At 41.8% G+C, this 19549-nt stretch overlaps 1 protein-coding gene across 10 annotated transcripts in view; it reads right to left on the bottom strand.

The window, feature by feature from the left end:
- LOC147029611 (transformer-2 protein homolog beta-like) overlaps positions 1–18935 on the bottom strand; it is a 34449-nt gene extending 15514 nt beyond the window's left edge. The window contains exons 1-6 of one of the 10 annotated variants that reach the window (XM_085872786.1): positions 18434–18577; positions 15214–15332; positions 14317–14444; positions 12167–12326; positions 10992–11028; positions 10585–10776 (exon numbers count right to left, since the gene is read on the bottom strand). In XM_085872786.1, coding sequence (XP_085728912.1) covers positions 10585–10776; positions 10992–11028; positions 12167–12326; positions 14317–14389 — 462 coding nt within the window. In that variant the 5' untranslated portion in view covers positions 14390–14444; positions 15214–15332; positions 18434–18577. Of the gene's footprint in view, positions 1–10584; positions 10777–10991; positions 11029–12166; positions 12327–14316; positions 14445–15213; positions 18032–18053; positions 18179–18433; positions 18610–18914 lie in introns of those variants that run through there. The other 9 variants (XM_085872789.1, XM_085872787.1, XM_085872791.1 and 6 more) reach the window with 9 other exon arrangements.
- Between the last annotated feature and the right edge of the window lie 614 nt (positions 18936–19549).

Genomic DNA, 19549 nt, shown 5'->3' with positions numbered 1-19549 from the left:
TGAAAAATACAAACAAAAAAACAAAAAAACAAGTGCTGCCAAGATTCATTTCCACTTCCACTCTTAACCATTAAAAACAAACAAATAAAGCAACATCACTATTCGACTCAAAAATTGTTCTTTCGGAACGAAACATATTGTAGTCATCCGGTCCATTCCAGTTGCCTGGTTCGAATCTGGGGAGGCACCTTGCGACCGCAACGGTCAACCTATTTTAAACTACCTGCTGGATCACGTGCAAAAGCCATGATACCTTACAGATTGGAGCACCAAATTGGTCGAGCACTACATTAATCATCACCACAGTCTGATATCTAATTAGGCCGAGCGAGTCCGAGAGGCGTGGACGGTCTGGGAATGCAATGTTAATTTCTGCCGCCAATTCACTCTCAACAGGCTTTCTTTAAACACCAAATGAAGGATGAAGACAGCTCACATTCACTCCGAACCGAGTATATTTATGAAACAATAGAACGAACGGTCATAGGGAAAGGGAACACAAGGAAGCAATAACAAATAAATGATTCAACCAACAAAAGAAAAACAAGCAAACAAAAAAAAAAACCTCTTGCCCAACTTCCGCATACGTGGCCACGAAACAAATGAACAATCGAGAGATTCCTGAAGCAACTACAACTTATCTGTTGTATATTCCAACAATTTCAAGTTGCACATTCCAACAATCTGAATTTCAATTATATTCCAAATGAACAATTTTTTTTAGCAGTTGGAACTGCTGTTAAGCTAAATTCTGCAGTTTAAATTTTGAAAATCGGTTCAGGTTAAGAGTTTGTACAGCGTTTTATTGACCGTGTGGAAATTAAATAAAGTGATGCCTGGAGACACCCGAAGTTTACGTGTGTGGCGTATATCGAGCCTCCAAACTCTGAAAACACCATTAAACACAAATAAGAAGAATAACACCATGCCTCACATCAAAGTAAGAATTATTCACAATAGGTAGAGTCTAATAACGGAGTACCCACCTAAAGTAAGTTTGCGCACAAAACTTACGTGCATCCGCCAACAGGCTGGGGGTGGTCATGTGACCCTCAAGAAGGGGGGGGGGCACTTAGTGTTTCACGATGACCACCATCACAGTGAAGGGGGAACACAATGTGACAATCAACACTACTTCTCACGAGAAGGAGCAATTCATCGTCATGCTCGCCTGCATAGCAGATGATTGCAAGCTTCCCCCATATGCCGTGTTCAAGATGAAGACTGCCGAAAGAGAAGTTTTCAGCCGGCGTCATTGTTCGTGAGCAACATAAGGGGTGGATAGATTAGGGCCTGGTCCAGAGCTTGGTGCGCATGGTCTGAAGTAGTAGACCGAATGCCGTCTCTCCCAATGAAGGAGCATGCTAGTCCTGGACACGTTCAGTTGTCACAAGACTGAAGACGCTAAGCGCTGCTCCGTTGACAAACACCGATCTCGTCATCATCCCAGGAGGAATGATATCGCTCCTGCAGCCCTCGACGTGTCCATCAACAAGCCGTTCAAGGACGGGCGACATCACCGCTGATCCAACTGGGTAATGAGTGAGAAGACCTAAACCAAGAGCAGGAGGACGAGTAAGGTCAACCTTCCAATGATCTGTGACTGGATCGTCAAGGTGTGGGAGGAGATACCGTCGGACATCATCAAGCAAGCATTTCTGAAATTATGCATCTCCACAACATGGACAGCACAGATTATGACATCATTTTGGAGGAGGAGGGTGCAAATGACAGTGACAGCGATGGGGACTTGCTCTACCCCGATTTGGACAAGGAGTTACGTGCCGTCTTCGACAAAGAAAGCATTGACGAGGATTTCCTCGGGTTTAGCTGAAAAGCTTCAACATAGCCAAACGGCCCTTTTTAGGGCCACAAATCCACAAGAAATACATGATACTGGTATGAACCATTTTTGCATTTTTTATAGTTAGAAAAAAAAATCCTTTTTATAATATTAAAAACTAAGAAAGAAAAATGAAAACTTCTTGGTATCCTCTTCTCTCTCCAACTTTTTGAAAATGAGAATAAGACCGTTAGACAAACTTAAACGGACATGGGAGCAAGCATGTTGATACCTCCGTCACTTTATTCCGTACAAAGTTAATGTACAAACGTATTTAGATCAAGATCAGAAAATAAAATGATCAATATACGAGGTGTGTTCAAAAAGTATCCAACCTTAATTTTTCGTGCGAAAACAAATGAAGCTAGGGAGGCGTGGTTTGGTGCACGTATGTAGGCGATCCTAATCCGTATGCGTGAATATTTTCCTGCCTGCAGAACCTGTCAGAAAATTACGGAAAAACTTGAACAACGCTACTGCATCAAATTTTGTGTAAAGCTTGGCGATTCTCAAGTGGAAACGATCCACAAGATTCAACAGGCCTTCGGGAACGAAGCAATGGGCACAACACAGATAAAAAAAAGAGTGGTACAATCGCTTCAAAGATGGTCGCCCATCAGTGGAAAGTGAAGCACGTTCTGGTAGGCCCTCAACATCCCGAAATGAGATCGTCATTGACCAAGTGAGGACCCTGCTGATGCAGGATCGTCGAATCACGATCAGAGAACTTGCAGACGAGGCGGGCGTCGGGCGAGGCGGACGAGGCGGGATCCGTTCTTCCATACTGACTGAGGATTTGGGCTTAAGGAGAATCTCAGCAAAGTTCGTGCCAAAGCTGCTAACGATCAAGCAGAAGCAACTCCATTTGTAGATCGCACAGGACATGCTGGAGACTGAACAGCGATCCCAACTTCTTCAACACAGTGATCACTGGCGATGAGACCACAGTGATCCGTCATTTTGTCAAAAACGAAAATCCAACGGCGCTCACTTTCACTTCCTCACTCATCGGCGGTCTGTCCGCAGGAAAATATTCACGCATACGAATTAGGATCGCCTACATACGTGCACCAAACCACGCCTCCCTAGCTTCATTTGTTTAGGCACGAAAAATTAATGTTGGATACTTTTTGAACATACCTCGTATTGCTGTTGATTTCCGCCACTCCGGCGTGCGGACGACCGCCTTCAGCCCAATTGCGGCCCCGTGCGCCCACCGAACGTGGCAATCTAGTCGCAGCTTCCGGATCAACTCCGAAACCCAAGCTACGGGTGTTTTAAACACACCATAAACCAGCCAACTCTTCTGTCCACGTGCTACAGGGTTGATCGCCGAATTGTCGATGTACCGAATTATTCGCGGACAGAAATGCCGGGAGTTTATACCTCAACGGGACCTGCACAAAAACGAGCCGCTTAAGCAGCTCGTTCCATATCGCCAAGTCCCGTCGGACCAGATGTACGTTTTATCGGCTTATAATCAGCCATCTAATATCCCGGAGGGAATTATGGCAGTCAATGTAGGAAGGGAGGCAACGAGCAGGTGAACATTCAAACAATGGGGGTACTTATTTTAAACGCACATATGCAATGAATGGGGAAATGGGACAAGACACGAGCAAAAAGCCTACAGCCGAGTTATATCATGTAATGTACAGGCACTTAACAGTTTGTTACTTATGGACAAGGCGCCACAGACTTTCATGCAAAACACAAGAAAGAAAGAAAGAAAGAAAGAAAGAACCGAGCTCGTGAGCCTTTATGATTGCTCGGAGCCGGGATAACCGAGCGGGCTACCTGGCCACCCTCGTGGTGACTCGCTGGGTCCTGGTTCGGCAACCCTCGATGTCTGTGCCCGGACCCCCGAGCTCCGACTGGCTCCCTTGGTTGTCTGGCCTCCACTGCGGCCTGGTCTAGCCAACAATGCGTTGGAGGAGTGAATGGCTCTTGACTCAGGCATCCTGGTTGCACCGGCGAACCAACTACCCGAACTCCAAACTCTCCAGCTCCCAACGAGGCGTCTCTCCTGTCCCACCGCCAACCGCAAGCCACGAACTCCAGACTCCAGACTCTCTCCAACGGCCCAGCCCAACTCAAGCCCAACTTCCAACTCTCAACTGCCTTCTCGGCGTTCCAGCACGGCTCTTTATCGAGTTCATGGGGTGCTCGCTCTTTCACCTGCGACCCTTCACCCCCGGCTGGCTCCGCCCCTCTCACCGTTTTGATCCGATATTGCCGTCAAACGCGGTCGTGTTTGAGATCACCGTAAAAACACGGCCGTGTTGGAGATCACCGTAAAACGCGGCCGTGGGTTGTTGTTGTTGTTGTTATTATTATTGTCGTTGTTAAAATAAAAGATGGAGACAGAATAACGGCTGACTAAAGATGCACAGCCCGGCACACGAATAATTCCCGTTATACATTGGTGGGGAAATCTAACCTGGAACGCACACTTATCGACATAACTGATCTTCGGGGAACCTGAATGGTAATCTGTGAATTTACACAACCGTAACAATATTCATTTTTTTTGAAGGTGAAAAACAGGGGTGCAGTTAATACACCGGAAAATATGGCATAACATATTGTTGCGGTTGTGGGGGTAGATGGGGGGGTTTAAAAGGGAATTTAGGATTGAATAGAGTTGTTTGGTCCATGGACGTGTATGAGACATCTCAATGTAATTAAGTAGGGAAACTGTGAGCTGAAGTGCTACGTGTCACCACACGTTTTAGAATAAGCTTCCCCAGTACGTAATGGCACCCCCCCCCCCCCGTGACTTTTCCCCTTGTTTTCATAACTAAAACCAATATAAGAAACGAGCAAACGTGCCGAGCAGGCAGAAGCCCCGCCTCGAAGGGTGACGGCAGGGGAAGTCACACCCCCCCCCCCCGAGGCTGACAATTGATGGGCGTGACATCAGAAGCTGGCTGAGCAGGCAGAAGCCCTATCTTCCCAAAGAGCAAGCCACGCCCCAGAGGAGAAAACAGTGGTTAGAGATGACGTCGAAGAAGAAGAAGGGTTGGTTGCACAGTAATGGCGAGGACAGAGAGCGCACACACAATGCCAGTGTGAAGGGACGAAAGATCGGCAGAGCGCACACACGAGGTCAGTGTGAGGAAGGCACGAGTGCAGAGTGAAGGAAGACGGCAAGGTTCTTAAATGTGTGCTGAGGCGAATTGACTCGCGTGGTGAAGCAAGAAGCTGGCCTTTGGCTCTTGGTTGGGTTGTGAGGAACGGAACCCGAGCCTCGTGTATGTCAAATCCCGGGTCGGTGAGGACGATGGATGCACAAAACAGATGCAGTCTCTCTGAGCCTTGGTGTTGCGTGCCGCTCGTGGATTGCCTGGCATGTTTTCCCCGCTGCGAGAGCAGCGACTTGGCGCCATTTTGCGCACGTCGACACGTGCAAATAGAAGCGCCTCGGTTCCAAGTTCCACACAGACAATCTCTGGGCCAAACTAAGTACAAGAATAAAAGGAGAGATTTTCATTTATTTTGGTTTCCCCTTGTCTGTATTTAAGTCTGTGTGGAGGCGCCTTGACTGAGTTTAATTTACATTGTGCATTTATCATTATGACATTTATTATCGTCCTTTGTATTTGTCTTCTTCTTCTTCTTCTTCTTCTTCTTCTTCTTCTTCTTTCAGCTGCTCCGTTTCGGGTTCGCCACAGCGGATCATCAGTTATGATCCGCATAATGATTTGGCACAGGTTTTATGCCGGATGCCCTTCCTGACGCAACCCTGGTCGCCTCTTACGACACAGGGATCTGGTACACCTATTCTAACCGGGGTATACACCGGCCCAGTACACTGGTACTCACTTCGGCGACCTCAGAAGGATGACAGGCTGAGTCAACCCCCTGGTGTATTAATTCAGTGGCCCAGCGGGGCTTGAACTCAGGACCCTTTGGATCCCAAGCCACTGCCCTAACCACTGCGCCAACACCAGGCTTTTTTAAATATTTGTCTATTTTCATTAAATGTGTTCATTTTAAGTAACTGTATTCGAAGGGCAGCTAAATAGGCCCCACGTGCACCACCCTGAGTATTTATGCAAACATACATTGTTAGAATCCTTAAGGTGTCTCGTTTTTAGATGATAACATTTTTAGATGTTAACAAGAAAATTAGGTTGATCTTGGGGTCTAGTTGGCTACCATCTTGGATTTAGATGTGCCCAATGATAAAAATAACAGAAATTTTCATAACTTTTGAACCAAACATGCTAGAAATACAAATGAAACATCGATTCCATACAATTTTAACATCCTCCAACATACAATCACATCCTCTGTGATAACCAATGGCATCCAGTTCAACACCTTCTAATGAATCAGGTTTCTGACTGCATATATTCTCCATATGATGGGAAGACCCTGAAGGTTCAGCTCAACGTTTATAATGGATGACATGCAGGAAGACCTGTTTCTCAATGGGATCTGCTTTGATACTGCCAAATGATGAAAAATTCCTATAATTATTAATACCAGTCACATGCAAGATACAGTTGAGGGAAGAGACTTTTTTTAGCTCACGTCAACTGGACTTTCAGTGCTCGGGCGTTTTTGTTTTTTTCCTTGAGGCATAGTTGAGTGAGTTTCTACTTGACTATGATGTGAACCCTCCACCAAATAAGCAATATGTCTACAGTGGGGAGAACAAGTATTTGATACACTGCCGGTTTTGCAGGTTTTCCCACTTACAAAGCACATAGAGGTCTGTAATTTTTATCATAGGTACACTTCAACTGTGAAAGATGGAATCTAAAACAAAAATCCTGAAAATCACATTGTATGATTTTAAAATAAGTGATTTGCATTTTATTGCATGAAATAAGTATCTGATACATCAGAAAAACAGAACTTAATATTTGGTACAGAAACCTTTGTTTGCAATTACAATTACAGAGATCAGACATTTCCTGTAGTTCTTAACCAGGTTTGCACAGACTGCAGCAGGGATTTTGGCCCACTCCTCCATACAGATCTTCTCCAGATCCTTCAGGTTTCAGGGCTGTCGCTGGGCAACACAGACTTTCAGCTCCCTCCAAAGATTTTCTATTGGGTTCAGGTCTGGAGACTGGCTAGGCCACTCCAGAACCTTGAGATGCTTTTGACGGAGCCACTCCTTCATTGCCCTGGCTGTGTGTTTCGGGTCGGTCATAATGGAAGACCCAGCCACGCCCCATCTTCAATGCTCTTGTTGAGGGAAGGAGGTTGTTGGCCAAGATCTCACGATACATGGCCCCATCCATCCTCCCCTCAATACGGTGCAGTCGTCCTGTCCCCTTTGCAGAAAAGCATCCCCAAAGAATGATGTTTCCACCTCCATGCTTCACGGTTGGGATGGTGTTCTTGGGGTTGTACTCATCCTTCTTCTTCTTCCTCCAAACACGGCGAGTGGAGTTTAAACCAAAAAGATCTATTTTGGTCTCATCAGACCACATGACCTTCTCCCATTCCTCCTCTGGATCATACAGATGGTCATTGGCAAACTTCAGACGGGCCTGGACATGCGCTGGCTTGAGCAGAGGGACCTTGCGTGCGCTACAGGATTTTAATCCATGAAGGCGTAGTGTGTTACTTATGGTTTTCTTTGATACTGTGGTCCCAGTTCTCTTCAGGTCATTGACTAGGTCCTGCCGTGTAGTTCTGGGCTGATCCCTCACCTTTCTCATGATCATTGAGACTCCACGAGGTGAGATCTTGCATGGAGCCCCAGACCGAGGGAGATTGACTGTTTTCTTGAACTTCTTGCGTTTTCTAATAATTGCGCCAACAGTTGTTGCCTTCTCACCAAGCTGCTTGCCTATTGTCCTGTAGCCCATCCCAGCCTTGTGCAAGTCCACAATTTTATCTCTGATGTCATTAGACAGCTCTCTGGTCTGGCACATTGTGGAGAGGTTGGAGTCTGATTGATTGAGTGTGGACAGCTGTCTTTTATGCAGATAACGAGTTTAAACAAGTGCAGTTAATACAGGTAATGAGTGGAGAATGGGAGGGCTTCTTAAAGACAAAACTAACAGGTCTGTGAGAGCCGGAATTCTTACTGGTTGGTTGGTGATCAAATACTTATTTCATGCAATAAAATGCAAATTAATTATTTAAAAATCATACAATGTGATTTTCAGGATTTTTGTTTTCGATTCCGTCTTTCACAGTTAAAGTGTACCTCTGATAAAAATTACAGACCTCTACGTGCTTTGTCAGTGGGAAAACCTGCAAAATCGGCTGTGTATCAAATACTTGTTCTCCCCACTGTATCTACATTCTACAGATTAGTTTCTCACCATCACCATTGCATGCACCTGAAACTAGAAGAAAATATGATGAAGCAATTGAGGAAAAATCATTTATAGAGGTAACAATGCTGTTGGTCAGTTTACATATAACGAATGAGCCCATACAATGTTAAATGTTAACAATGGTGCCATTACAGCCCACCACTGCCTCAACAGACACAAGTCAGTAAGGCCCACACAATGTTAAAATTAGAGTAACAAAGGTTTGGTTCAGTTTCCATGCAGTAAATGACCACCGAATCTTCAACAGACTCAAGTCAGAAACATCCATACATTGATACAATGCAAAACATCTTAACACCTGAAACAAACAGAAAGTATTATATAGTATGTTCTCGGAAGGTAAGGAAAGAAAAACACAGCAACAATGGGAAACAGCATAAATTCCTATTATTGTAATTGATTTGAAATCCTACCTTATCACTTAATCAAGCTGCCTCATTTCAGGTACTTGTACTCCAAACATAAGGTGGTGAGACTATTCTTACCCAGGCCCAACATGGACCAAGAGTTCGAGGAAGACTGACAAACATGTCACATGGTTACAATTTTTTTTTACAAGGAATGACCATTGCTGACAGTTATCAGATGCCAGTAAGCAAGACCCATACAATATGAAATAAGAGTTACAATGTTGTTGGTCAGTTTATATGTGGCAATTAACCACCATGGACCCAACTTAAGGTGTGAGTGAGTGAGTGAGTGAGTGAGTGAGTGAGTGAATATATATATATATATATATATATATATATATATGAGATATATATATATATATATGAGATGAGATATATATATATATATATATGAGATATATATATATATATATATGAGATATATATATATATATATATATATATATGAGATATATATATATATATATATGAGATATATATATATATATATATATATATATATATATATATATATATATATATATATATATATATATATATATATATATATATATATATATATATATATATATATATATATATATATATATATATATATATATATATATATATATATATATATATATATATATATATATATATATGAGATATATATATGTGAGATATATATGTGAGATATATATATGTGAGATATATATGTGAGATATATATATATATATATATATATATATATATATATATATATATATCTCACATATATATATACATATATACACATATATATATATATATATATATATATATATATATATATATATATATATATATATATATATATATATATATATATATATGTCATCTCTATCGGCAGAAATTGAGTCAAGATTACATGAGGAGATGTGGTGTGTGCAATTGGCTCAATGACGGGATGGAACGGTACCGAAACTGGATCAACCTGATCTGGTTGAGTGATGAAGCTCAATTCCACTGGAACGGTGCCATCAACAACCACAACATCATTTTCTGGCAGGTGTCTACATACGATTTAGTCTCATACCACAGAGCCAACAATTTTGTCTTCTGCTTCACTGTCAATGGCATAGTTGAGCTACGGAGCTAGAAGTCCCAGGGAACAAATAACACGACAGCATCCCCAAACCCTGAAGAATAAAACGTTATAGGTCAAAAAACAAAGAAACGGCAGGAAGTCAAAGTTGTATCAATCTTTTTGAAACACTGGAAACAAAACTGTGCTTCACCTGTTTGTGATTTTGTCAAGGTCTGAGGAGAGGCAAGAGGCTGCTGCTTATCTGTCAGAAGGATGAGAGATTTCACAGCAGAGTGTAGAGTCATCAACAGAGAGGTAAAGAGGATTTTCCAGAGTAAGCAAGATCATTGATGAAGATGAGGAATAATATGGGGCCGAGAACACTGCCTTGTGGTACTCCAGCCTTGACTATGAGTGGAGAAGAAAGAGTTCTGTTGAGAGCCACACGTTGGCTACGAGAGTGGAGGAAGGCAGTAATCCAAGAGTAGAGTTGGCCTTGGATCTATAGGCAGACAGTTTGGAAAGGAAGGCAGGATGCCAGACGGTAGCAGAAGCTTGAGATATGTCCAGAGATGGCCCTGATCTCGTCTGATATTGAGGGCCACCACCATTGTTGGGAGTGTGGAAGGTAGAATGACCATGTCTGAATCAGAACTAATGATCTGAGATGAAGCTGTTGGATAAAAGCAATGATTTTATGTCAACTGCAATAATGGACTCCATGATCTTGCTGATGATTGGGAGTACAGCAAGAAAATTTGGCTGCAGTTTAGGGGATCTCTTTTTTATGTAATGTTGACCAATTTCCAATTTCCCAGGTGGATATACGAGACCAGACCTGAAGTGTAAATAAATAAATTAACAACAAAAAGCAGCGAATACGCGAAGCAGGTCATATGTATGTGTGTATGTATAAATTTCCTCAGCAATTTTTATTTTATGCTGAATGAGAGCAATCTAAAAGAAATAACACACCTCCTTGGAATCATCAACGTTCTCAAAGTAGACAAAAGCAAATCCACGTGAACGCCCAGACTGCTGGTCATAGACGATGTTCACACTGTTGAGTGGCCCGTAACGCGAGAACACCTGGCGAAGGTTTTTCTCACTTGTGTGCAAACTCAGGCCAAACACACCCAAGCATAAACTCGGTTCCGGATTGATCTGCTGGCACAGTTAAAGTGTAAAAGCAAAAATAATAATATTAATAACAGTAAGAACAACACTTAAATATGATGTTTGGTTGAACAATATGAAGCAATAACAAGCCGAGATTGTATTTTGAAAAGAAATCATCCTATCACATGCCTTAGCCCCTATCAAGCAAGCGACAACTATCTACAAGGTCTTCCTACGAGTTGTCACCACCGACATGTCATTACCATTAACAAAGACCTCACTCTTCCATTAGCTTCGGTCCTGTTAACAAAAAAACAACAACATTATTCCAGGTCATTATTCCACATAAGCCTAACAACATCCTCAATGCACATCATCCAGAAGTCGACCAACTTTTTTGATCCAAACATATCTCTGAATTGTCTTCAGCACATCAGATGTGGCTGTAGTAACCTATTCAGCAGCTACAAAACGTCTCCCCCCAAGGTCATTGTAAATTTTGGGGAATAAGAAGTGGAAGTCACATGAACATGATGGGTTCATTTATTCACAAAGCTGTTAGCCTTTGTCCTTATCTTTCGCCACCTGCAGAAGTCTCTCCCCCTTTGTCAAATCACATTCACATTTCATCACCTCCTCTTCCCAGTCACAATATTCCTTTTACTCGTCAACCGCCTACCGTTACTTTCAGTACGTCTGCATCGCGGCACCAAATGTCAATTTGTTCCCATGTGCAATGCAGTCAGTAATACCCACCCCCCCCCCCAATCTTGTTTGCTGCTCCATGAGCATCGACTTTTTTCTTTTGTTTTGAAAGAATAAGTAAATCTCATCCTTTTCATTTTGCACTTGCATCCTTACATACAGAAAAATCGATAACCATGCAGAAAAGTACAACAAAATATAGCATCCTTCCACCTTAGGAAGAAGTAGAGATGACTGATGAAGGAAGACGGAGGGTCAAAATAGAAGAAGAAAGAAAAAAAGAAAATAATAATAATAATAAAAAACTTCCCAAAACATTTAAAGACCAAATGGTAAAACACCTTTCCCACAACCACAGCTAAACAACACAGAACAATCAGACAGAAGCAACGCAGACTACATCTGTCCCGGATTGAGAAATGTCATTTCACTTTTCAGAATACCATTTCAACTTCGACGTTTTGCAACTTGGGGTTCAAAAGATCTTGTTAAACTGCAAAGAGGATACAGAATAACATTTCAATTTTGATTGACGAGTACGAATCCTGTTATATTCTCAGTGCTATAAGAAAAGCAGCATTCCTACTACAGGCAAAAGAAGAGCACAGCTATGTAATGGTTCAATTACAAAGATTTACAAACTTCATACAAGAAATGGGTAGTTCAGTGCTAAGTAAGTTGCAACTAAAAGTTAACAAGGGAAATGACACACAGCACATCCTCCAAAGCTTACCCGTGAGCCATGGTGCCTTCGACGGCTGGACATGGGGGAACGGCTGTGTCGGCCGAAGGCCGGCGAATAGGAGCGAGAACGAGAGTGGTAGCGTCGGGAGTGTGATCGAGAATGAGAGTGAGAACGCGAATGAGACTTGCGCCGATGGTTTGAGTGTGATCTAACAAAAATACAAGATCAAACATGAACACCACAGTATCTAACCAATTAAATAACAACTGGTCAATGGCCACCAATGTATTAGATTCTAAATCAGCAGAGAAACCACTTAAATAATACAGTGGGGGGAAGGGGGATGGAAAGGGAAGAGTGAGCAATTGAAAGTAGAAGGGCAAAGAAGAATGGAAGAGGAAGTTTGGGAGAGGTGGGGGTGGAAGAGGTGCTGACTATCAAGCAGAATAGAAAGATGGTTGTGTGAGAGTGGAAGGAGGAAATCCAATCCGAACTATTCCTGATAGATTATGCTATCAAAAACAAAAGTAACGAGAAGAGCACTCAGTGGAGTGCATACCTCCGCCACATAATGCCTGATACACGAGAACATATCGGGCCCAATAAGTTTTTGAAATAGGATGTTGTATATCATTTTTGGCCCTCTTTCAATGGTGAAGAATCACTTTAGAAAATTAAATAATTCTCGTATCCAGATGCTCACACTGTTGAGTAGCCCATAACACGAGAACACTTCACAAAGGTTCTTCTCACTTGTGTGCAAACTCAGGCCAAACACACCCAAGCTCTACTACTACTACTACTACTACTACTACTACACTACAACTACTAAACAAGCTCCTACCAATATACTTGAAAAAAATCTTTGATTTTGTAGGTAATAGACAGAAAGGGGTGAAAACATTCACCTTCGGTGGCAGAGGTAAATATCATGCTATGTACTGTTTTTGGCCCCATCTCTGAATGATGAAGAATCAATTAAAAAATTATATTCTTGTATCCAGATCCAGATTTGAATCTTCACCAAAATCAAATCAATTCGTTCTCGTCACACACCCAACGTGTCCACTAAGTTTTGTTCAAATCTGTCCACAACTTTCTGGAAGATCGTGCTATACATCATTTTTGGCCGCATCTTTCAATGGTGAAGAATCACTTGGAAAATTCTAATAGCCGGATCCGGATCCAGATCTTCATCCAAATCTAATCAGTTCATCCTTGTCACACACCCAAACTTCCCACCAAATTTTATCTGGATCTGTCCACAACGTTTTGAGATATCCTGCACACAGACAGACAAAGGTGAAAACATAACCTCTTTCACCTTCGGTGGCGGAGGTAATCAAAAGCAGAGACATTAGCAGGAGAATGTAACGTCACCCTTCTGCACCTCCATCCACTATGAAATCACAAGGAAGACATCAAACCAATTTTACCAGCTTTACTCTGCATGGGGCAGTAGCAAGTTATTTTGTCAGTTCCTATCTGGATAGGTTTACATATAAAATGTATGGCAAACCAAAAACATTAAATTTTGTGAACATTTGACCCTTTGATCACTATAAAATCCCAAAAAAGGACAGTGCCAAAATGTTTCGACGCATCTCTATAAGAGACCTGATTCAAAGCACATTTGTGCCAAATATTGCCCGAGTGACCCAAATGCAAGGTACGGCAAAGCAAAACACCATTTTTTAGCATTTCACCTTTGACACCTAAAATGACAATGGAGGGCCTCAATGGTAGGGGGGGTGGGGGAAGAAAAAGAGACTGTATTGGACCAAGGTACCACCTTGGGAAATTTGGAGAAGATTGGCAAAGGAATGGTGTGTGATTGAAATGGTTTTGGAAAGAGAGGAGGGGGGGGGGGAGAAAAAAAAAAAAACAGGAAGAACAAAACACATCAACCCTTCCTGGAAGAAAGATGATGTGGAGGGAAGACAAAGAAGCATCACAAAGCACTTCACAATTTTGAAAATTTTCAATGCACACAACCATGACATTTTGAAATGAGGGTTTTGCGGAATCTAATGACAAATTAATTATGATAAATAATGTGCAAGATTTTTTCACTTCCAAACTTATGGACATTCAAATTTTTTTTATTTTTGCAAGTGCTATAAACAATTGTTACAAGAACAAGATTTGATGAAGCTGCATATTGATCCAGGAGTGTGGCAAAGAGGAAGCGGCCTCACCTGGACTTTGAGCGTGAAGAGTTCGAAGAGGAGTCTGAGTGATAACGATGGGATCCCGAATGCGAGCCAGCATTTGTATGCTTGTGGCCGACCCCAGGGCTTCTACTGTCAGACTTTGAACGAGAAACCTAACACATGCAGAAACAATTGACCATTCAGGTATTGTGTGTAGGAAGGAGAACGCCATCCACAACAGCAGTAAGCTGGAAACATGGGCAATCAAACACATCCTACGTCAAGCAAAATCCTTTAAAAAAAAACTTTCCTGGCTTACAAAAAAAAGGGTGCATGCAATTAACTCAAAAAAAATAAAAAACAAACGCATCAAAACTTGAATAAAAGGCATTCTTAAAGAAACTTTTATTTCATCGGAACAGAGAATTATTTCTTGAGATCGAGAAACAAATCTTCAATTTTTGGGCAAATCCGTTGCGTCTGCAATTTGAAAAAAGTAACCACAAGCAGTGACTTGATGTAGACTCAAAAACAAAAAACGAAAATGGCAAGCTTTGTCCGAACAAAGGCAAAATGAGATAAAGGATTTGGACGTTTGCTTTTGCAACAACAACAAAAAAAAAATTTTCAACAAAGAAAGAAAGATTCAATGCAAAACTAAAATAAAAAGTTGCTTCATTGTGCAAAATCAAAATTTAAAATCTACCATTCAGTGTGCACGACTCCTTTAAAGCTCAAGCACAACAGGTTTCACAATGTGTTACAATTGCTCAAATGTAGAATAAAGGGATCAAACAACTTTTGGACGAAATCAGGTAAAATGGTGCCATTTCGGTGCAGGTGCTCAGAGTACTGGTATGTACAAGCTGCAGAAACCAAGGTATTGTCAAGGTGTGTTAAAGCATGTGACATCATCATCTCTTCATATTCAAAACCATGCACCTTTCAAACTTCTATCTGACAATCTTCCGGTTTTTCGATTCGGCTTCAACACATTGCTGTTTTCTCAACTTTAACCTTCTGTCATTCTTTTTTCGATTACTTCCCTCCCAAATCTTCTTCTGGGAAAAAGAACGTTTGACAACCATGAACGCGGGCAGATTCAATCAACCGATCATAATTTGCAACAAAACGTCAGATACAAACAAGATCATTCCATATACCAATTTGTGCACACATTCCACGGGAACACGAGTTTCACAGGTTATAACATTCTTAATAGGCATCTCCAAATTATGTGCTCAGGAATGGGTGGGGAAATCAAATTTATAAGAAAGGTGAGAGAGAGAGAGGACTGGGGAAACGGGAGGTTGAAGATAAGGGAGGGAAAATGCAAAGGTGGTTGGAAAGAGACAGAAATATGACAAGGGAGAGATTGGGTGTTGGGAGGAGGCAACATGGTATATACTTGGGTTGGGAGTCAAAAAATTACACCAATCATGCACAAGTAAAATGAAGATGGGCCCTTATGAGCATCTCCAAAAGTTACGTGACATTGTTGATCTGAAAATGACACCGATTATCAAGGTGAAACAAAAAAGGCCAACAGGTCACTTCAGCCATTTGAACATCTCAGCCCAATTCCACTGAGCTCACAACTCATGTCAATGTCAATTAACCAGACTCGGTGGTGTCATGGTTGGAGCATCTGCTTCGAGTCTGGGAAGTAGGTGGTTTTAACCCCGTCCGAGTCGTACCAAAGACTTTAAAATGGTACGTGCTGCTTCCTTACTTGAAGCGCAGCATTTAAAAAGGGACAGAGTGCGGACAAAACAACCACAGGTTGGTAATATTAGCAAGAGTTTTGATGGGCCTAATGATCTGCTCCTGGGTTGAAGATCCTCATAGTTGTCACCTCTGCCATCGAAGGTGGATGGAGGTTATGTTTTCACATCTGTCTGTTGGTTTGTTAACAAAATATCTCAAAAAGTTATGGACGGATTTGGACGAAATTTGATGGAAAGCTTGAGTACGTGACAAGAACGAAATGAGAAAATTCTCGTGAAGACCCGAATCTGGATCTGAGAATTTTAAAGTGATTTTTCACCATTGAGTGACAGGGCTAGAACGATATGAAACGCAAGTCTGAAGACGACAATGGTTCACGAGCGGTATTTGACGATGTAGATTGTTTGAGATCTCAAGGATGAGACAATGTGATAATGTTTGACCAAATTATAAAAATGATCAACATGATGTGGTACGAGTGACAGGTTATTAGCTGCAAAATGTCGAAACCCCAGTTTCGTTCAACAACTTACAAAATTTGACCTTTGCATAACCTTTAAAAGGTCACAAAACAATGTTGTGGACATTAAAATAAGGAAACAGGATACGTGCTATAGCTTATCGGAGTTAGTTCGTCGAAGAAGGTCGAAAACCCGGTTCGATTAGCACAACTTTGAAAATTTGACCTTTGTGAACTTTAAAGGTCAAAGGTCAAGGATTATGACCTTTGGTGCAAAACTTCCTCTGGAACATTCCAAGAAAAATATAACGTCATACAGGCTATATGGCATTTCGCACTCCTCGGATTATCCATACTTTGATGAAATCGGCGTAAAAACAAACTTGAAGGGTGCGCCACGGGCAAGGTGTTTGAGATAGAGCAAAATGGTTTGAAGCCTTTAGGTGGGGAATGACCTCAAGATTATGCATAAAAAATATTGTCATCCTTGCTCTCAAAGTTTGGGTGGTCGTATGATTTTTATGTCAAAATTCGCAATTTTCTAAGTTCATGACCTTGTGACGAAAATGAAAAAAATCGAGCTCCGTGGGGCTATGCAGGTGCCATTGGGCTAACCGAATACCGAAACCCCTGCCAGATTCAACAAACCCCCTTGGAGAAGATGTAACTTGAAATCGGCTACCCCCTAAAAGCACATGTTTTTTGGGCGTGGCTCCGCCCATAATGGGCGCACCACGCCCATTCTCAGGAAAACACAACTAGATCATGATATAAACCTCCCACCAAAATTTTATCAGGATCGGATCAAAACCCACGGAGCTATGCTCGTGACAGACAGACAGACACACATAACGAATATAGTGGTCACTTACTGACTCGTGAACCAATATCTCAAAAAGTTGTGGACGGATTTGGACGAAATTTAGTGGACGAGTTGGTTAGGTGACCAGAACAAGCCGATTAGATTTTAGTGCAGGTCCGAATCCAGATCCAGCCTACCAGTGAGATACAAAACGTAAAGTAATCAACCTGACGGAGGGTATTCGCTCTCCCGAGTTGCCCTTCCAGTTTATTTATGTCAGCAAACGCAAAGCGACCTTTTCATGTGCCATGTCGCTCCACAAGCCAACCACGTGACGTCACACAAGATTTAAATAATTCAATTTTTTTTTTTAATGAACTCTTTATTATCACGTTAACTTCCTTAAACTCGTGTTTAAAAACTCGAAGCCAACACTTCGTGGGGGTTCAACAACATTTCAAACAACACCCGTTTGAAGCGTCGTCGAAAACGTGGTGGCAGAGTCTCTGGCAACCCAGACCCCCTCAACGTACCACGTGGACCATCGGCAATTCCTCAGTGCGGTCGAACGACGAAATGTAAGGAACGGATGTGAAACTATAACTAAAATTAAATGTGTAAACCTTTTGTGCCCGAGATGAAGGCCTTAAGGAGTTCAGGACCAAGGCCTCGACGAGCCCAGATGGTCACGGGCCGATAACCAAGTAATTATAATAATAATAATAATAATGAACAAATCAAAAAGTTAAACATTCAATAGACACAAAGTCAAACTTTTCTTGATACAATTACCAATTCGTTGCTGAGGCTGAGGTAAAGGTGAGCTGAGTAACAGCGAACAAATCGCCTTCACTACACCTCACAAGCCTCACTCCCCCCCCAGTTCGACGCGCGCTTTGATTTACACAAAAAAAAAATCTTTTAGGTTTAAAAAAAAAAAAAAAAAAAAAAAAAAAAATTAAATAAAAAATATACAAAAAATAAAAAAAACAACTACAAACAACAAGCAAAATAACACGAAACTGAAGGAACACAATGGAACAGCAGTCCCGCCAAAAGGTAATCAGAAGAGCGACATCAGACGAACACGGCGCTGTGACAAAGACCGCAGAGTTTATCTAAGCAGCTTCTCCGCTGAAAGCGCCTTCGGCCAGGTGAACCGAGCCAGTTACCCTTCCGGCCAAAGCTGATTCTGCTGTTGCTTTTGTTGTATTCGTAGAAGCTGCCTCCATGGTGCTAATAATGGCGCCGATTACTTGTACGACTTCCTCCTCTTCCTCCTATTCTTGTTCTTCCTATTCCTCTTCTTCTTCTTCAATACACTCTTCCTTCCGTTTGGTCTTTTTTTTTTAATACTCATCGATTAATTTGTTGTTGTCGGCCTTTTGGGTCTGAAGCGGAATTTGATTATAAAATACATTTCTTTGAAGCAAAAATAAAAAATAAAAAAAAGACACCTTGTGAAAATGCAGTCGAGCTCAGCGAACAGCGGCAATGTTATACAGCGCTCAAAAATACCTGATCCAAAAGAAAAATAATACTTGTGGAATGCCGATCGTACAAAAGCGGGCACAAAAGAGCAAATAGGTATAAATGAAAAGAAAACATTGCAATCGGAATGTGTGGGAATCTTAGTCAAAGTCTTTCACGAACCGGCTGGCCACGTTTGATGTTCGACGAAGATTCGGATCGGAATTTGTCCGTGGTGCCGGCGGCTATCTCGCCCATTTTTCGCCAAGACACCCTGAGGTCTTTAACCAGACGCCCAGTTTAACGTCCATCCGAGGGACTGCACACACATTGACGAATGACCCTGCATGTGAAACACCAGGACGGGGATTTAAAGATACAACGTCAATTACTTTCCAAACAATTTCTGTGGAACCACTAATCAGGCCTTCATGTTGTTGTTTGTCAGTTTTTGTCATTGGATGTGAAACTATAAATGGCGCTGATTACAATGGTCACCCATTCTTTTTTATTCCTCCAGTGTATTTTCTCTTTGGTCCTTCACGAAATTTCCTTTTTAAGTGACTCGTTTTGTCAGCGTGATACAATCTATGGTCTAAATTTACTTCAGACAACGACACACATTTATTTATATTAAACTGGTTACACTTGTGCGCGAATTATACACCGCCCAAACGATATCATTAACCTACAACTATAAAAGTAAAGTCAAAGTGATCTCTCTATCTCTGGAAAATTATCTTTATCTATTTGCTGATGATCCCACCATTCGGGGAGAATGAGAGTGGGGGGTTGAGGATGGAATCACGAAAGATTTT

This window comes from Eptatretus burgeri, chromosome 3 (genome assembly GCF_056783735.1).
Source record: "Eptatretus burgeri isolate ZD-2024b chromosome 3, Ebu_testis_v1, whole genome shotgun sequence".
NCBI lineage: Eukaryota > Metazoa > Chordata > Myxini > Myxiniformes > Myxinidae > Eptatretus > Eptatretus burgeri.
The sequence above is the reverse complement of the archived record's forward strand: the minus strand, read 5'-3'. Positions and strand labels throughout refer to the sequence as shown.